Below are 16119 nucleotides of genomic sequence, written 5' to 3' on the forward strand. Positions count from 1 at the left end.
GTAGGATCTTAATTTGATCACCCTGTTGCAGAACTTTCCTGCAATGCAAAATCTAGTGTATTTGATGTTTAAGTTTCCCTATCAAACCCTACAAAAATGTCCATTCATTATAATCATTCCTTATAATCCAAATAATAATTCACATTTCCTGTTTCTTTTCCTGCTTGAGAAAACTGCCGCAAATGAAGATCCTTCTTCTGTAACTACTCACAGTTTTTCTATTTATGAGGCAATTAATTTACAATATGATTCACTAGTGGTAAGGAAAGGTTTCCACCTCATTAGTGATCCACCGAACATCAGAATGTGCTACAGCAGTTGGACAAGAAATGTTTCACTCACACAAGCTGTTTAACACAACAGTCATAAAAATAACTTTATTCATTACAATTGTATCTGACATAGAGCATATCAAATGTTACCTGTAGACGTTTAACAGATAGAACTTTACCTTTTGACAAATCACAAAATCGAACAAGTACAGTACATAGCATATCCATAAAGGACAAATAGGAAATCTGAGGTTGAAATTAAGTTGAGTCCCAACGACCCAAAAGCTCAGTCATACATCAAAAAATGACATCGCTCAACTCAACCACCAAGCTTTTCATTCTAATGGAGGCTTTTTGGAACAATTTCTCTGAGTACAGAACACAGTCCCTCACTTCTCTCCAGGGTTAAGTATTTTTTTAACTAATCTTCTAAACCTAGCTATACTGAACAAAAATATAAATGCAACATGTAAAGTGTAGTTCCCATGTTTTATGAGCTAAAATAAAATATCCCAGAAATGTTTCAGAGTCACAAACAAGCTTATTTCTCTCAAATGATGTGCACATCCCTGTTAGTGAGCATTTCTACTTTGCCTAGATAATCCATCCACCTGACAGGTGTGGCATATCATGAAGCTGATTAAACAGCATGATTATTATACAAAAAAAGCCACTCTAAAATGCAACTTCGTCACACAACAGGTCACAAATGTCTCAAGTTTTGAAGGAGCATGTAATTGGCATGCTGACTGCAGGAATGTCCACCAGAGCTGTTGCCAGAGAATTAAATGCTATTTTCTCTACCATAAGCCGCCTCCAACGTTGTTTTAGAGAATTTGGCAGTAATTCCAACCGGCCTTACAACTGCAGATCACGTATAACCACTCCAGCCCAGGACCTCCACATCCAGCTTCTTCACCTGCGGAATTGTCTGCGACCAGCCACCCAGACAGCTGATGAAACTGAGGAGTCAGTAATTTTTGTCAGTAATAAAGCCCTTCTATGGGGGAAAACAAATTCTGATTAGCTGGGCCTGGCTTACCCATGGCTGCACACCTGCCCAGTCATTTGAAATCCATAGATTAGGGCCTAAAAATGTATTTCAATTGACTGATTTCCTTATGAACTGTAACTGTTGCAAAATGTAAAATGTTGCATGTTTCGTTAATATTTTTGTTCAGTATATTTTTCCTTCATCCACATTGATTGGTGTCACATTGATGGTTCAGTCCATTGGTGATTTAGTCATTTTTACATGATGCAGTCTCCTTCAACTCATGGTACCCCTGGTGGTTTGGCTCTGTAAGGAGACAGAGAGGGGAGTTAGGAGTGGAAAAAAACACATTGTACCTGATCTCTTGCCGTATTTCCTAATAAAAGCCTCTTTTAGAAGAATATGCTGTCCGGTCATGTGAAAAACTCTCTTACACATAATAGTTATTTATATTCGGCTTACTGGCATAGTAGTTTGACAATTAAAATAAACAATTTGTGTACAATTAATATTTGTGCAAAGCATTTCTGTATCAAAGCTACTGAGAACATATGGTATATTCTAATGTTCCCTAAGCGTGGATGGAAAAGTTTATATCAAACCTGCTATCTTAAGTCAAGTCCATTATTACTTTGCCTCCTCATTTAATATTCAATTAGAGTATAGTGGCTATTCAATGAAAACTACTTACACCACCATTCTGTACTCAGTCAAATATTGTAGCAGACTATTTAATTTCAGCTTCATCTGCAGTCTTGCAGTGATTCCTCACTTTATAATTTTCTCAACATCCAAAACGATATAGGCGAACAAGACCACTAACAAAATAGATTTGAGAGTGTAGATAAAAGTTATGGTACCCAGACTCATATTCTCCTGAACCAGTGGCCTGGACTCGGTGCAGTTGACAGCGTTTCCCCGGGCCGCTCCTAAGATGGTCATGATGTCCACCAGGTTGAGCTTCCCTTCCTCCTGCAGCTCCTCCACGTCCTCCTCCAACTCCTGCGCCATCTCGGCCCTCTCCTCGATCTCCTCCGCCGTCAGCATCCTCACACCCTTTATGCCATTCCCCTTCCCAATCTGCGGGGGCGCCAGCGAGCATATAGCCCTCAGCCTGCCATAAGACTGCAGGTGCACCACGTTAGCGCGCAGAAACAGTAAAAGAACATTGAGGTCGTTGAGCGGGCAGCCCAGCTTGCGTCCGCTGTTGAGGCCCAATGCGGGGAGAACCTCATACACCGACAATAGAGTCGTATCCCAGCAGAAGAGGCGGACCAAGCTGAACAGCACGATAGGCACCAGCAAGACATAGATAGCGCCGTTAGCCACGCTAATCACCTGGAAGACCAGTTGGCCGGTCATCTTGCACTGGACCAGCTCGGGAACCCAGTTTTGGTCACGCAGCAGGCCCGTGCGGACGAAGCAGCTGAACTCGTCCTGGAGGAAGGCGGACAGGTGGAAATAGACGAGGTAGAGGCAGGCGGCCGACATGAAGGTGAGCAACAGGAAGCCGCGAAGAAAGAGCATGCTGACCAGAAAGTAGGAGCCTTGCTTGCTCTGCATGTACCTCTCCAGCAGGGGGTACTCGAAGTAGCGCTTCCTCTTGGCCCTGAAAGAGACCATGGAGGAGATCGGGTTAGAGGACAGATGGCTCAAGCACACTTTCAAGTTATTGGCTCTGTTGTATGATAATGGAGGTTGTATGAGCATCTAAGGAATTTATAATATTCAAGATTTAAAAGGTCTGTCACATGACTGTAGTTGAAGCTAAACTAGTGTCTTGTTTTCAGTTTCCATGGGAATTACAAACACCCGGGAACGTGATTGCTACTCAAACATCTTCAGAATCATTGTAGACATCAATCTAAAGGTGTCCACATGCTTCCCAGCAGGTAAAGTTTGTGAATATATTATGACCACATTTTGTGAAGGTTTTTTTTTCTTTCTTTTTTTCGGCTGTTCACAAAATCTGTTCTGGAGGCAAGCCAGAGACAAAGTCTATGCCCCTTCGTCAGTGATTGGTCAACAGTTGGTGATTCTTCAATAAAGTCTTTATTGTCATTCAACGAGAACTCTTTTTTGATTCACCTTTTTTCATTGATAAATACTGGGCCAAACATCTTAGTTAGATGTAAAATTGTGTGACTAAGATCTCCTTGGCAAAAACAGCAACATTTATGACAGACTTCTTGAGTTATCTTACATTAATTCTGACTATTTTAAGGAAGTGTATACTGGCAATGGCTTCTCAAAATGGACAAATAGTACTATTACTGCTTTTTTGTCATTTTTCAAGAAAATATATTTTAACGGAGTATGCAAGCAAACACGTTGGGTGCCAGCCAAACTGAAGCATGCTAACACCTTAAGCCTGTTGACTTCCCCTCTTCCCCAGTCCAAAATCCTCCCTCTACCTGCCTCAACAAATCTCTGCCACGCCAACTCTCACCTCTCAAGCTCGGCTTGGAAGGTGAGGGGGTTCTGGGTGTTCTGGCGCATCTCCAGGATGCTCTGAGCCAATCGTACGGAACGGTTGTAGGACTTGTCCAGCTCATCAATGATGAAGAGCAGGTCAGAGCCCAGCGATGGCATCACCAGGAAACGCCAGATGAGGGCAGGCAGGTACATCATCATGGTCATAGCCAACAGAGAGTACGGGAAAATCTGAGAGGGAGGGAGGGAAGGTGAGAAAGAAACGAACAGAAAGGGAGGGGATCGAAGAAGGTAAGAGATGATGACAGAGAAAGGATAAAGAGTGAGATGAAGAGAAAGGGAAAGAAGAAGAGTAATTTACAGACTACATTTTAAATGTTTAATGAGAAAGATTAATTACTTTTAATGGATGCTCTTTAGTGTGACATTAAGGAAGCAAGAGGCACTTTCCATTAAAAAGTAATGATGGTTAGTGTACAAAGTAATGGTAAAAATCCAGTGCTCCCTATCTCTCTCCATATCTACTCACAACCTCGCTTAATTTTGTAGTGGAAGAATGAGAGAAGGTGATACTCGCGACTGGTGGCTTTCAGGCTCCATTGTCATGTTTGGATTGTTTCAAGAGTTCATAAAGAACTACACATTTTGATATGTTTCATTGTACTGTAAGTGCTATGGATTTATTGTTACAGTGTCACGCTCTTCAAAATGAGCGGACCAAGGCGCAGCGTGTGTTGGGTTCCACATCTTTATTTCAGTGAAACTTGAAACAAAACTTACAAAGAACGTGAAGTCATAGTGTCACAAGCACATACACAAACAAACAATATCCCACAAACACCCATGGGAAAACGGCTACCTAAATATGATCCCCAATTAGAGGCAACGATTACCAGATGCCTCTAATTGGGAACCATACAAAAACACCAACATAGAAAATATAAACTAGAACACCCCCTAGTCACGCCCTGACCTACTACACCATAGAGAACCAAGGGCTCTCTATGGTCAGGTCGTGACATACAGGGAAGCAAGCTGTGTTATTTTGTTCATCAGATGGCAGATCGTTTTAAGAGGAGCGCTCCTATGATTTAAATTGAGTTGGTTAAATTCGAATCTGGGTTTGTTCCTGTCTTTTGTTTTTACTAGCAAAGTGCAAAGAAATGCTAATTCAGGTTGGGCATGAGTTTCTGCTTGAATTTGGTTAAAGGACATTGAATTTTCTCATATTTTGAGAACTTGCTACCAAGCTCCTCTGTGTATCACTTAATAAATGTATAATTTATTTCATGTACACTGTAATTGTTTGAGTCTCAATTCTTTAGTGACTAAAAAATCCTATTAGTTGAGTTGAGTAAATGCATTCCTCGTTTTAAGGAGTAATTATTTGATTGATTATACACTTATAATTTAGTACATCTATTGGTAGTTGTTATTTACACTATACACTACACATGATTGGGTACCACCTTGACATCTCTGATCTGCTTGCCTCAAATTAATGCTAGTACATTGGTTGTCAGGATTAGCTATTAGTATCTAATCTCTTAAAAATTATATAACGGTGCAAGTTAGACACATGTTCATTATAGTCATACTGAGAGGTGATGTAAAGCTTGCTACCTTGACTAGATTCCTCCAGAAACGTACACGGCCTGTTGCCTTTATTCACATAATATTGGAGTCAGATTGATTAATGTAGTTTCTTATTATATTCGGCATGATTTCTACATATTGGTTGGATCATTTCCACACCCTTACAAATGGTGACCCATCCAGTTGATGCGAATTTCCATTACACCACAATTTCCCACAATGAACACCTAAAACTGTGTACTGTGCTACATCAGAAACACACACACACACACACACCCTCACAAGCTTGTGACACAGCTCCTCATCAGCCGCTTCTGAACAGACTGCCCACCAAAATACACATCAAAATATACCAATGGACACAGCACATGGCTAACTCCATCATTATACCCATAAGCATGAGGTCCATGTCTTACTTGGACAGCCCAGTACTGATAGAACTGCTTAATACATATTTTTAAAACCCATCTAAAATTGCATGTCTGGGCTTTCAAACGAGTTGTTAATGGCCTCAGTAACAGAAACCTCAGGTTGTTAATGTCTTGTCAAAGTTTAACAGTGTTATGTCTGGATAAATCTTTAAATGTCCCTTTTAAAAAGACATTCGGTTTCTCTCTTAAGAATGTATTGTCAGTGCATATTTTTGAATTGGGAATCTTCCAACAACATTGCCAAATACAGGTATAGCCCACAAATTGCCTCCAGTATACCATTGACTCTTCACCCACTTATTTTTAAACTGATGTCATTTATCACCTGACAAAGAGCAACTATTTACAGTAGTTTTATGACCTTTTTTGTCCAATTCCTGTGCCACATTAAAGTGTGTGCAATTGTCTCTCGTTCCAGCATGACAGAACACAGCAGGCCTTACCTTGTGCACCCAGAGGGATCGCTCCTCGAAGTTTCCATCTGTGTCAAACTCATGGTGCATAAGGGAGTCCCAGCAGTACGTGTCCACATAGGCTGCCTGCCTGGCTGTGAAGTTGTTAGGTGGGAAACAGCTGATCTGTGGGCCTAGAGGAAAAACAAATATAGATTTGAACTATTTTAAGCTCAACAATTACACTGGTCCAGTTTGTAAAGGTATTACAGTGACATAAAGATGCATGCATGTGCACACACATAACATGCATAGACATAAACACACACCACAGAGAGGTTTTTCAGAAGGTTCCCTTTCCCAGAAGCAGAAAGGTTAGCCCTAACAAATCTAAATCATATGCTTCTAAATGGAAACTTGCGTTTTTAAACAGGGTGGTATTACCCTCCTAATGTGTGGGTCTTTTTCAGAACAAGCCCTGCCTGTTCCACCATACAGATGGTTTAACCACAGAGCCAAGGGTCCACACCCTTCCGTTCAGCCCATCTCCTCTACAGCAGTGCTGGGAGAGCAGAGCAGGGCAGGGCGACAGGCAAAGGGCCACTTCAGAGAAAACCCTGAGATAAACACAGGACACCCTATTTTTATACACAGACTCCAAATCTCCACATCTGTGAGAGTCTCCAAAAATAAGTACACCCAACCATCCAGTTGCTGACTGGGCATGCAGTAGGCTTAATCTGCTCCACCAGTGTTATGGTATTACAGATAACTGTACATGGATGGGTTACATGTTACATGATGTGCGTGCGTACGTTTCTGTGTGTGTGTACGTGCCATTGAGATAGCTGGGGACATGCTGTATCCAAAATGGACTATGTATTACAAGACCGTCAGGTTACAAGGGAACACAGACAGCAACAAAGCATGTTCCTTCTACCACTGGGCGACAGTTTGACAAAGAACCCCTATTGTCCTCCCTATCTTGCTTGTTACCCATTGTACAACAAGGGATCCTTCTCACCCAGCTATTTGTAGCTGTGGGCAGAATTCTTGGCTGCTGCAGCAAGTGCACACAACAGAGACAACGGAGACACCACCAACCAGACAAAAGAGGAAGCAGACAACAAACCAAGCTAGATAAGGAGGACCAAGAGCCATCAACCGTTCCTAGACTGTTCCTCGTTTTGCAACATCTCCCAGTTAATTAGCATATAATTTCATTTGACGTCGATAGAGAACTGCAAAAGGAGAAGGTTGCCAGTAATTATCAAGTACCACGGCACCGGCGAACGCTGCTCTCAGTCATCCTCCTGCCAATTAACATCTGTAACGGCTGATTATAGTCCAGCTCGACGGGAAGACAGTCGTTAGCTCAATGCCAATGAAACAAGGAAATAAACTTGCCTGTATGTACCCTGTTCTGTGTGCCACTACCACACACATTGTTGTGTCAGTGTTATTGTTGCAGTTGACCACGGTCGGGGTCCAGTGCATGTCAACTCAAGTCAGAAAACAAATGGAAATTATATGAATAAATTGAAAGAGACCTTGTAATTCATGAAAAACGTTACAATTAACCTTTTGAATAGTTGATAGAATTGTCTCCTTAACCCTTAAACTACAACCAGGACCATTTGAACATCCAGTGCCCCCATGTACCCTCCATTCACAAAAGTGCTGTGCAAACAATGGTTTGTGACTGAATCTGAATCACTAACTCCCTTGCCTAAACTCAGATTCTCACTCCCATACAGTAAAGGGAAAAAGGCAAATGAGAAGAGACTAGAGAGAGAAATGTGAGACAAAGAAAAAGAAAATGGAGGAATATTGACCCAATGATACAGCGGACACAAGAGACATGAGAAAATTGCAGAAATAAACACAGAAAAGGGAAAGAGAGGCAAAAAGAGAGGAAAGGAAATAATATCAGAGAATGTAACAAATGTGATTTGCAGCTAAACAAGAACTAGAAGAGAGCGAGAGAGACGGGGAGACAGACAGAGACAGACAGAGAGAGACAGACTGACCGATGGAGATTTCGCGAGCGAAGGCCATGGACACCAGCAGCAAGGGCAGCCCCACGCACACAAACTTGATGACCCTGTCGAGCGGCAGCTCCAGCTCCAGGTGACCGATATGGTTGCCCCCGGCGCCGTCCCGGAGCAAGGCGTCCGACAGCATGGCCTGCGCGGCTGCATTAGCGATGGACATCTTGACGCCTAGAGATGTACAGAAAAATTTTGGATTTACTCCCAACTGAGTCCACTGAGACCTGGGAGAACTGAGTTTTACACTAGTAGAGAAAGTTTTTCGTTGTTGCATGGGCCGGATTAAATCCAAACTGGCAAGCGGAGTCCACTGAGACTTTATAGCACTGAGCCCTTGTAGAGTCTTCCCTGTGGCTCAGTTGGTAGAGCATGGTTTGTGCAACGCCAGGGTTGTGGGTTCAATTCCCACGGGTGGCCAGTACAAAAAAAAAAAAAAAAAATATGCATGAAATGTATGCATTCACTACTGTAAGTTGCTCTGGATAAGAGCATCTGCTAAATGAATAAAATGTAAATGTAGAGGATGAAGGATTTTAGCATGGGGTGGGGTCTTGTCCCAACTGGCAACCAGGAGTTTCTGGGTTAGCTAGGGGAAATCCATTTGCCCTACCCTGTAGAGTATTAGAATGTACTTTGTATTCAGTTGTTTCTTTTTTCTATTGATATAGATTTCAGATTGACCATGTAATGGTATTAAACCACTAGTATTATAGTCTTGATATCCAATCTGATAAATAAACTGTTTAAATTTAACTAGGCAAGCCAGTTAAGAACAAATGCTTATTTACAATGTCGGCCTACACCGGCCAAACCCGGACGACGCTGTGCCAATTGCACGCCACCCTATGGGACTCCCAATCACAGCCGGTTGTGAGACAGCCTGGATTCAAACCAGGGTGTCTGTAGTGATGCCTCTAGCACTGAGATGCAGTGCCTTTGGCCGCTGCGCCACTCGGGAGCCCCAAATAAAACTGGTATTCAATGTGTGAAGTAATCATCAAAACTGTATGCAAAACTATGGTAAAGGATGAGAAGAGAAAATAGTTTCTCTGATATTTTTCTTCAATTGACAATACTGTAAATACCAGACATGCATCAAAATACTTTAAACCATTGGTATAAGTACCACTTATTTTACACATCTCTATCTCCCTAAATGTCAACAGCCTTTCAATCATTTCCATTCCACATCTTCTACAATACAATGATAAACAGCTTCCATGTTACCTTCAATCCGCTTGCTCTTTCCAGTGACCAGTGACTGCAGGATGGAAATCCAGTAAGGAAATGCAGTGAGACAACTGAACCAAACGCCTCTCTGAAGACCAGAGCTGTGTTGGCGAGGCCCTTAAGTTGTCCGGGAGGGCGCTGCTATATGACAGACTGGGCTGGACTGGGCCTGGGTCCTGGGTCTATGGGTCTAATTACTGCTGCTGTATGCTAGTGCCCAGATGGCAGTGGTGTCTCCGCAACTCCACAGACCTACAGGGCTGGCTGCTGTGTGGTGAGGTGTGTCTGGGGTGGGAGGAGGGAGTGGCAACTGTGTGTGTGTGTGTGTGTGTGTGTGTGTGTGTGTGTGTGTGTGTGTGTGTCTGTACTTACGTGTGTGTGTTCACGCTTGTGTGTGTGCATATGACACACTGCCCAGCCTCTTCACTGAGGTCCCAACCATGCTCGACTGCCATGGCAGCAGCCCCACTTCAAACAAGACCCAAGCACCAGTGGCTTTTCCTGTCTCTGTAATTTCCCCTCTTATTTATACCTAAGGTTGGCTCCAGAACTGCTGCTGCTGCTAGCATACAGTATTGAGAATGGTAGTTACAGTTAGGCCCTGTCTGCTACAGCTATTTCAGTGCTGCTGCTAGGATGGATAACTTCAGAGGAGCTGAATGACTGGTAACTAGTGCAATGTAGAACAAATTGCCATGCCACAACTACCCTAATGGCAATCATGGAATGCTTGGTCATATGTCGTCTAAATACAGATACAATGATTTTAGGAATTTGGGGTATTTTATTACGTGTGTGTGTGGTGGCCATCTACGATGAAGTAGGTCAAGGATACAAGTGAATATGTGTGTGTGTGTGTGTGTGTGTGTGTGTGTGTGTGTGTGGGTGTGAATGTCTGAAATCAATGTATAACGGCCATCTACAGAAGATCCTAGACCTGTATCATATTCAGCAAATGTTTTTTGATACTCTCTACTTACAGTATATGGGTCACCCACATTTAATGGTGGGAAGACGTGTGGGTGGTACTCCAGCAAGACCAAATCACAGGTTTGATTAACAACCAGAGGGTGGGATATAAGAGACATGACAAGGAAATGTGGGAGGTTGCTCTACACTGAGGCCGTTTAGTCTGAGCTTCATCTGTAATTTGTGGAGAACTGTGGTTATTGTGTAATACAGAAGTGGTCTTTCTTGTTTGCAAAGCAGAGGCCCAGTGTTGGGTTACTGTCAGCATGCAACAGGTAGTGTGGCTTGGGTGAACTTTTCTGACAGGAGCAATGGCGTAAGATTAAACAATGAGCAACAGACACACATTCATGACAATTTATGTGGGGTATCTTTAGCCCTTTAACTGTGTGCAGCTGTTTTTGATGTAATTTGTACTATTTTGATTGTAATACCCAATCTGGCCACAGGGAGGAGAGGTAGGCCTGTCACGATACTCACAAAAGTGTCTATAGTAAGCTGACTGAGGCTGCCCTAATATACACACTGTGTGACCACTGTCATATGCACACACCTTCCTGCCTCAGAAAGGATACTCAAACTAGAAGCTTTATCTATTTTAATTATAAAAAATTGTCTATTGAAACAATAGATTATGACAACAATGTGCACAAACCAAAAAAAATGAAATCCCTATTGTCACTTGCTCTGGAAGAACCATTTAAAAAATAAGCAATCAAGAAAATGTATAATTAAGCAATAAGGCACGAGGGTGTGTGGTATATGGCAAATATACCACGGCTAAGTGCTGTTCTTAGGTGCCTGGACATAGCCCTTAGTCGTGGTATATTGGCCATTTACCACTAACCCCCGAGGTGCCTTATTGCTATTATTAACTGGTTACCAATGTAATTAGAGCAGTAAAAATAAAAATGCTTTGTCATACCCGTGGTATACCACGGTTGTCAGCAAATCAGCATTCAGGGCTCGAACCACCCAGTTTATAATGAAGAACATACTTCACAAAGACCAATCTCAATGAACATTCAAGAACAGGTTTTTCTTTTCCAGACATCACATCAGAAAACAGGTGGCTTCATTTTTGTGGATTTCATTTAGCACAAAAAGAGGTTTGAAATTAGTTTTCACAGTTTCTTCAAATCCTTAACGTAAAACATAGAGAATAATTTCAGGAATTTAACTCTTCCCTTTAAATATGCAGGCTTTCCCTTTAAATTGTCTTTTTCTTGCAAAGGTTTTCACTTAAAGATGTTAGTTCTTTGAATTGAGGATTAAATTCCATTTCTCTCCATGTCGGTATGTTTTTCTTTAACTCATTGAGACACTGTAACCAAGGCAGTGTTTTGTTTGTAATGTGAATCCTCAATGTGACATACAGTATTTCTTTCCAGTCTTGAGATTTTGTCACCTTGATTGGCCATCAGTAACTTCGATAACTCAGATTCACTCAAGCGTTTTCTCAATTGCAAGACCTCCAGAACGTCACAACAGTTACTTTGTGCCTTCTACAAAGGTGCCATTTGAACCGTCTTCTGAAAGCTCTAAGAAAATTGTTTATAAATATGCAAGCCTTCAGCAACGTAACGCAAACGTCAAAACATCTAATATACATACTTTGTGCAGTTTTTGCTCTTGGCCTCAAAGAATTAAAAGTTTTTTTAATCATGCCCGAAAACATCAATTTTGTTGCAGCGAATAATCGCTCGTCATCAACATTATGAAAATGGGTGTGGAAAACGATGACAACATCGTGTTTATGGAGTCAATCTGAAACGGACTAAAGCTTGGATGATTCCAAAGCATGGAACCCAACGTGACGGCCAGGTATAGACCTACAGTACAAGTTCACAATCAACTCACATACAGCAACTCATAGTTGTCATTGTTTTGTCAGTAATAAAACATAAGAGGTTTGGGGTGACCCACTAGTCCACAGAGTATGGTGTCCATTTTAGGACACACAATTTTTAGGACACCTTCAGACCCCTAATCCTCATATAGGATCTTCCTTCTAAAGAGTTCTGATGGGACGGATCTGTAGTTTCTAGACAGACATCCATGGTAGAAAAAACAAAAGGCCCATTCAAGGTGTGACTGTTGCCTGAATCTAGGGGCTGGTCAGGGGTTAAGATTGAATGGAGGTGTGGTTTGTGGAGGGAAAGTATGGACTGAATCGTGTTCATTAGGGCACCCGTAACAAAACAAATTTCTTAGTGGAGAAATCCAGGTAGTCCCTTTCTGTCTCAGTCTGTTTTCTTCTGTTTTGGTGACTACTGAACACAACCCAGGTGTCAAAAGGTCACGTTGTCCTTTAACACCTCTCATTACTCTAGCCCCTCTCTATGCTCCATGCCCAGATCTCTCCTTTCTCCGCCGCCGGATATACGTCTCCCTCCCTCGCTCTCTTCCTCCTCATCATCTTCCTCTTCCTCCTCCTCCATAACTTCCTCTTCCTCCTCCTCCTCCTCTTCCTCTGTGCCATCCATGGAGTCGTCGGTTCCACCTAGCATTGCTTGCTGCATGGCCAGGGTGGCTGAGTCAGAGGACAGGGGCTGGAGGCTGTCCAAGCCTAGGGGGTCTGTATGAGAAGAAGGAGAAGCAGGCAACGCAGGGTTTACACACTAAGAAACACACAAACTTGACATTATAACTGTCTCCGATTCTATATCCTTCTCATCAAAGTGTGCACTCATTCACCCCTCCAATGGGATTAAAAGGAATGAACTGGTCTAATGTGGTGGAATCACTATAGCTCATGCCAATATTCAATGTATTGTATTCACTGATCCATTGCTTTAAAATCCATCAGGATGAGTGCGCAAGTGCACACTACCTATGCACATTGATGCAAAATGATTACCTTGATAAAGTCGGCTGAAATAACAAGGAAACTATGTTGAAATATCAAGAGAATCATGACGACTCAACCAATCTTTAGCCAGAGTTTTGAAACAGACAAATAGACATTGACAGAGCGTTTGAATGGTTTAGTGACGTACTGTCAGCATTGTTAGAGTGAGGTCCATGCGTCTGCAAGACGCCAGCAACAATGGAGTCTGGCCAGAAGCGCTGGGTTGGACGGTGTTGGGACTTCATCTTCTTAGCCTTGGGAGCTGGGTCTGGGTTACTGGCATCCAGCATGGGCTGGAGGATGCGCCTGCGAGCGTTGATAAACCTAGAGAGAGAAAGAGAGAGAGAGAGGGGGAGAGAGAGAGATGCAGGGAGAGAGGGATTTGGAGAGGTAAAGGGAAAGAGACCAGTGTGAGAGAAACAAAGACAGACCTTTTTTCTCTGTTAGAATGTTGTACTCCATGATACTGAGAGCATTTGTAGACCAGTAGATGGCGCCACTATGTTGTGAATCACCATCAGGTGATAAAGCCTAGCACTGAAGTTTGAACTCATCAACATTCACTCTGAACATTCAACATTTCTATTGATTTCATCCATACTTTTAGCCAGCTGATTTTCATCTCATAGTGCATTCGCAGTAGTAGTATTACAATCTTACCAGTTGTTGACCTGTAATAAGGTCAGATTTGTTTGTCCTGCAATCTGTCTTTTCTCGTCCTCTGTTGGGTAGGGATGCTACAAAAGGGAAAGATTTAAGATATTTAGGATGACATCAGTAAAGTTTAATCAATTTCAATTAGTAGTTTTGTGAATGAATAGTTCAAACCCTCCCCTCACCCCTAAACTCTCAACTTCCCTAAACCTTTGACCCATGCCCCAACACCTTGTATTCTCAGCCCTTGGCTAGAAACAATCCTTAGCCCCTAAATCTAATTCTTCATAGCCTATCTGAGGGAGTGGAACTACCATATTGCGTATACCTATTAAATGAATTCATGGAGATATTCAATTCATTAATTCAGATCGCTACAAGTGCCTACGGGGTAGAAGCTATGTGGGTTGTTTCTGGATGAGGCCTTCAGTCATACACAGCTACAACCCTGACATTATTAGCTCTAAACCCTTCACCCTGATTTTCCCCCATAGCTTGACTCTTCTCAATAACTTCCTCTGTAGCTTAACCAAAGGAATAGGGATGAATATTAGCTCTGTTGCTACTGTAACTCCCTCACATTAACATTGATGTGAACACTAATGTTGCTAGCTCACCATGAGATGCTGGAAGAGCCAGGAGCGCATGATGTTGGTGGCGTGCTTGGGCAGGACCCCTCTCTTGTTCTTGTGCTTCTTGTCATCACTGTCCAAGAGTGAAGCCAAGTCCAGGTTTACCTTGGATGGAAGAGAGGATGGGGTGTTATTGTTGCCACGGTAACAAAGAGACAGTGCCAATTATCCGTCTCTTTGGCAAGGGCAGAACCGCCCTCTTCACCATCGCCATAGCAACCCGATTTGAGTAATGATACTTAAAATAAAAGGCGAGAAAGGAACGTCGATTCACAACACCCTTGACTCAGAGAAATCTAGGAGGCCGGTCTGATGTAGCTGAAAGAACTACGATGACAAATGTGCCTAAAAAAACCTGGCAAATTGTGCAAAAACAAGAAAGTACAAGTCGATAACTCTTATCAAAGCCAAAGTTTTAGTTACAAGCTTTGTTCCAACTCCGTGGGTGGTTGAGAAAATTATGAAAAAGCACTTATTCAAGAAATCTCTGATTTCTGTTTTACAGTATAGTTGGGTGGGGAGTACTCAGTGGCAATTAACTAGTTTAAACCATGTGCATGCACATACTGGCGTCAAGAAAACACATGCACATGCGCGCACGCACACATACACACACACACACACACACACACGCGCACACATACACACACACACACGCACACATACACACACGCACACATACACACATGCACACATACACACACACACACACACACACAAAGACCAATGGTCCTCTATAGCTCAGTTAGTAGAGGATGGCACTTGCAACGCATCTGCTAAATGGCATACAAAATAAAAAAAAGGCATATACAGTGGCATGAGATCACTATGCATGAATTCCAAAATGTCTTTAATCTAAAAATGTTCACCTCTGGTCCACACACAAAATAAATATTTCCTATGGCATTGGTGCAAACAGTATCAAAGTGAGGATCCTTCATTCATATTTAACAACCCATTTGCAATGCCTAAAACACTTGTGAAGGAAAAATATGAAGATTTCATCTGGACCACGCATAAATTGGAAGGACAAAATACCTGAATAGATAAATAAATATACTCAGCTAAAAATTATTCGTAATAATTTCATGCAGGCATTGGAAAGTCATGAAAAAGGAATGGCTCCCAACTGATTCTGATATACAGTGCCTTCAGAAAGTATAAAAATGGATTTAATCGTCATTTTTTGTCAATGATCTACACAAAATACTCTGTGATAGTGGAAGAAAAAGTTTTTTGTAAAAGAAAACATGAAAAATAAAACACAAATATACAGTTTCTTGATTAGATAAGTATTCAACCCCCTGAGTCAAAACATGTTAGAATCACCTGTGAGTCTTTCTGGTTAAGACTTTAAGAGCTTGTACAATATTGTACAATATTGTACAATATTTGCATTATTCTTTAAAAAATTCTTCAAGATCTGTCAAGTTAGTTGTTTGTTGATCATTGTTAGACAGACATTAAGTATTGTGATACAATTTTGAGCTGATTTTAGTCAAACTGTAACTAGGCAACTCAGGAACATTAAATGTCGTCTTGGTAAGCAATTCCAGTTTATATTTGGCCTTGCGTTTTAGGTTATTGTCCTGTTGAAAGGTGAATTTTCTCCCA

At 41.9% G+C, this 16119-nt stretch overlaps 2 protein-coding genes across 3 annotated transcripts in view; both read right to left on the reverse strand.

Annotated features, from left to right (window-relative positions):
• Window positions 1-1457: 1457 nt before the first annotated feature.
• Window positions 1458-9662, reverse strand: LOC115148676 (pannexin-3-like). Its single transcript, XM_029690774.1, has 6 exons — window positions 9397-9662; window positions 8149-8340; window positions 6170-6312; window positions 3716-3930; window positions 2127-2875; window positions 1458-1572 (listed from the first exon to the last, which is right to left on the reverse strand). Exons 2-6 carry the CDS (start codon window positions 8330-8332, stop codon window positions 1514-1516), a joined length of 1350 nt encoding a protein of 449 aa, XP_029546634.1. The 5' UTR covers window positions 8333-8340; window positions 9397-9662; the 3' UTR covers window positions 1458-1513.
• Window positions 9663-10949: 1287 nt separating this feature from the next.
• Window positions 10950-16119, reverse strand: part of LOC115148678 (homeobox protein PKNOX2) — a 92284-nt gene continuing 87114 nt past the window's right edge. For both annotated transcript variants that reach the window (XM_029690776.1, XM_029690775.1), the window contains 4 exons: window positions 14491-14610; window positions 13880-13956; window positions 13368-13543; window positions 10950-12946 (listed from right to left, as the gene is read on the reverse strand). In XM_029690776.1, coding sequence (XP_029546636.1) covers window positions 12693-12946; window positions 13368-13543; window positions 13880-13956; window positions 14491-14610 — 627 coding nt within the window. In that variant the 3' untranslated portion in view covers window positions 10950-12692. The remainder of the gene's footprint in view (window positions 12947-13367; window positions 13544-13879; window positions 13957-14490; window positions 14611-16119) is intronic.

Source organism: Salmo trutta, chromosome 15, assembly GCF_901001165.1.
Source record: "Salmo trutta chromosome 15, fSalTru1.1, whole genome shotgun sequence".
Classification (NCBI taxonomy): Eukaryota; Metazoa; Chordata; class Actinopteri; order Salmoniformes; family Salmonidae; genus Salmo; species Salmo trutta.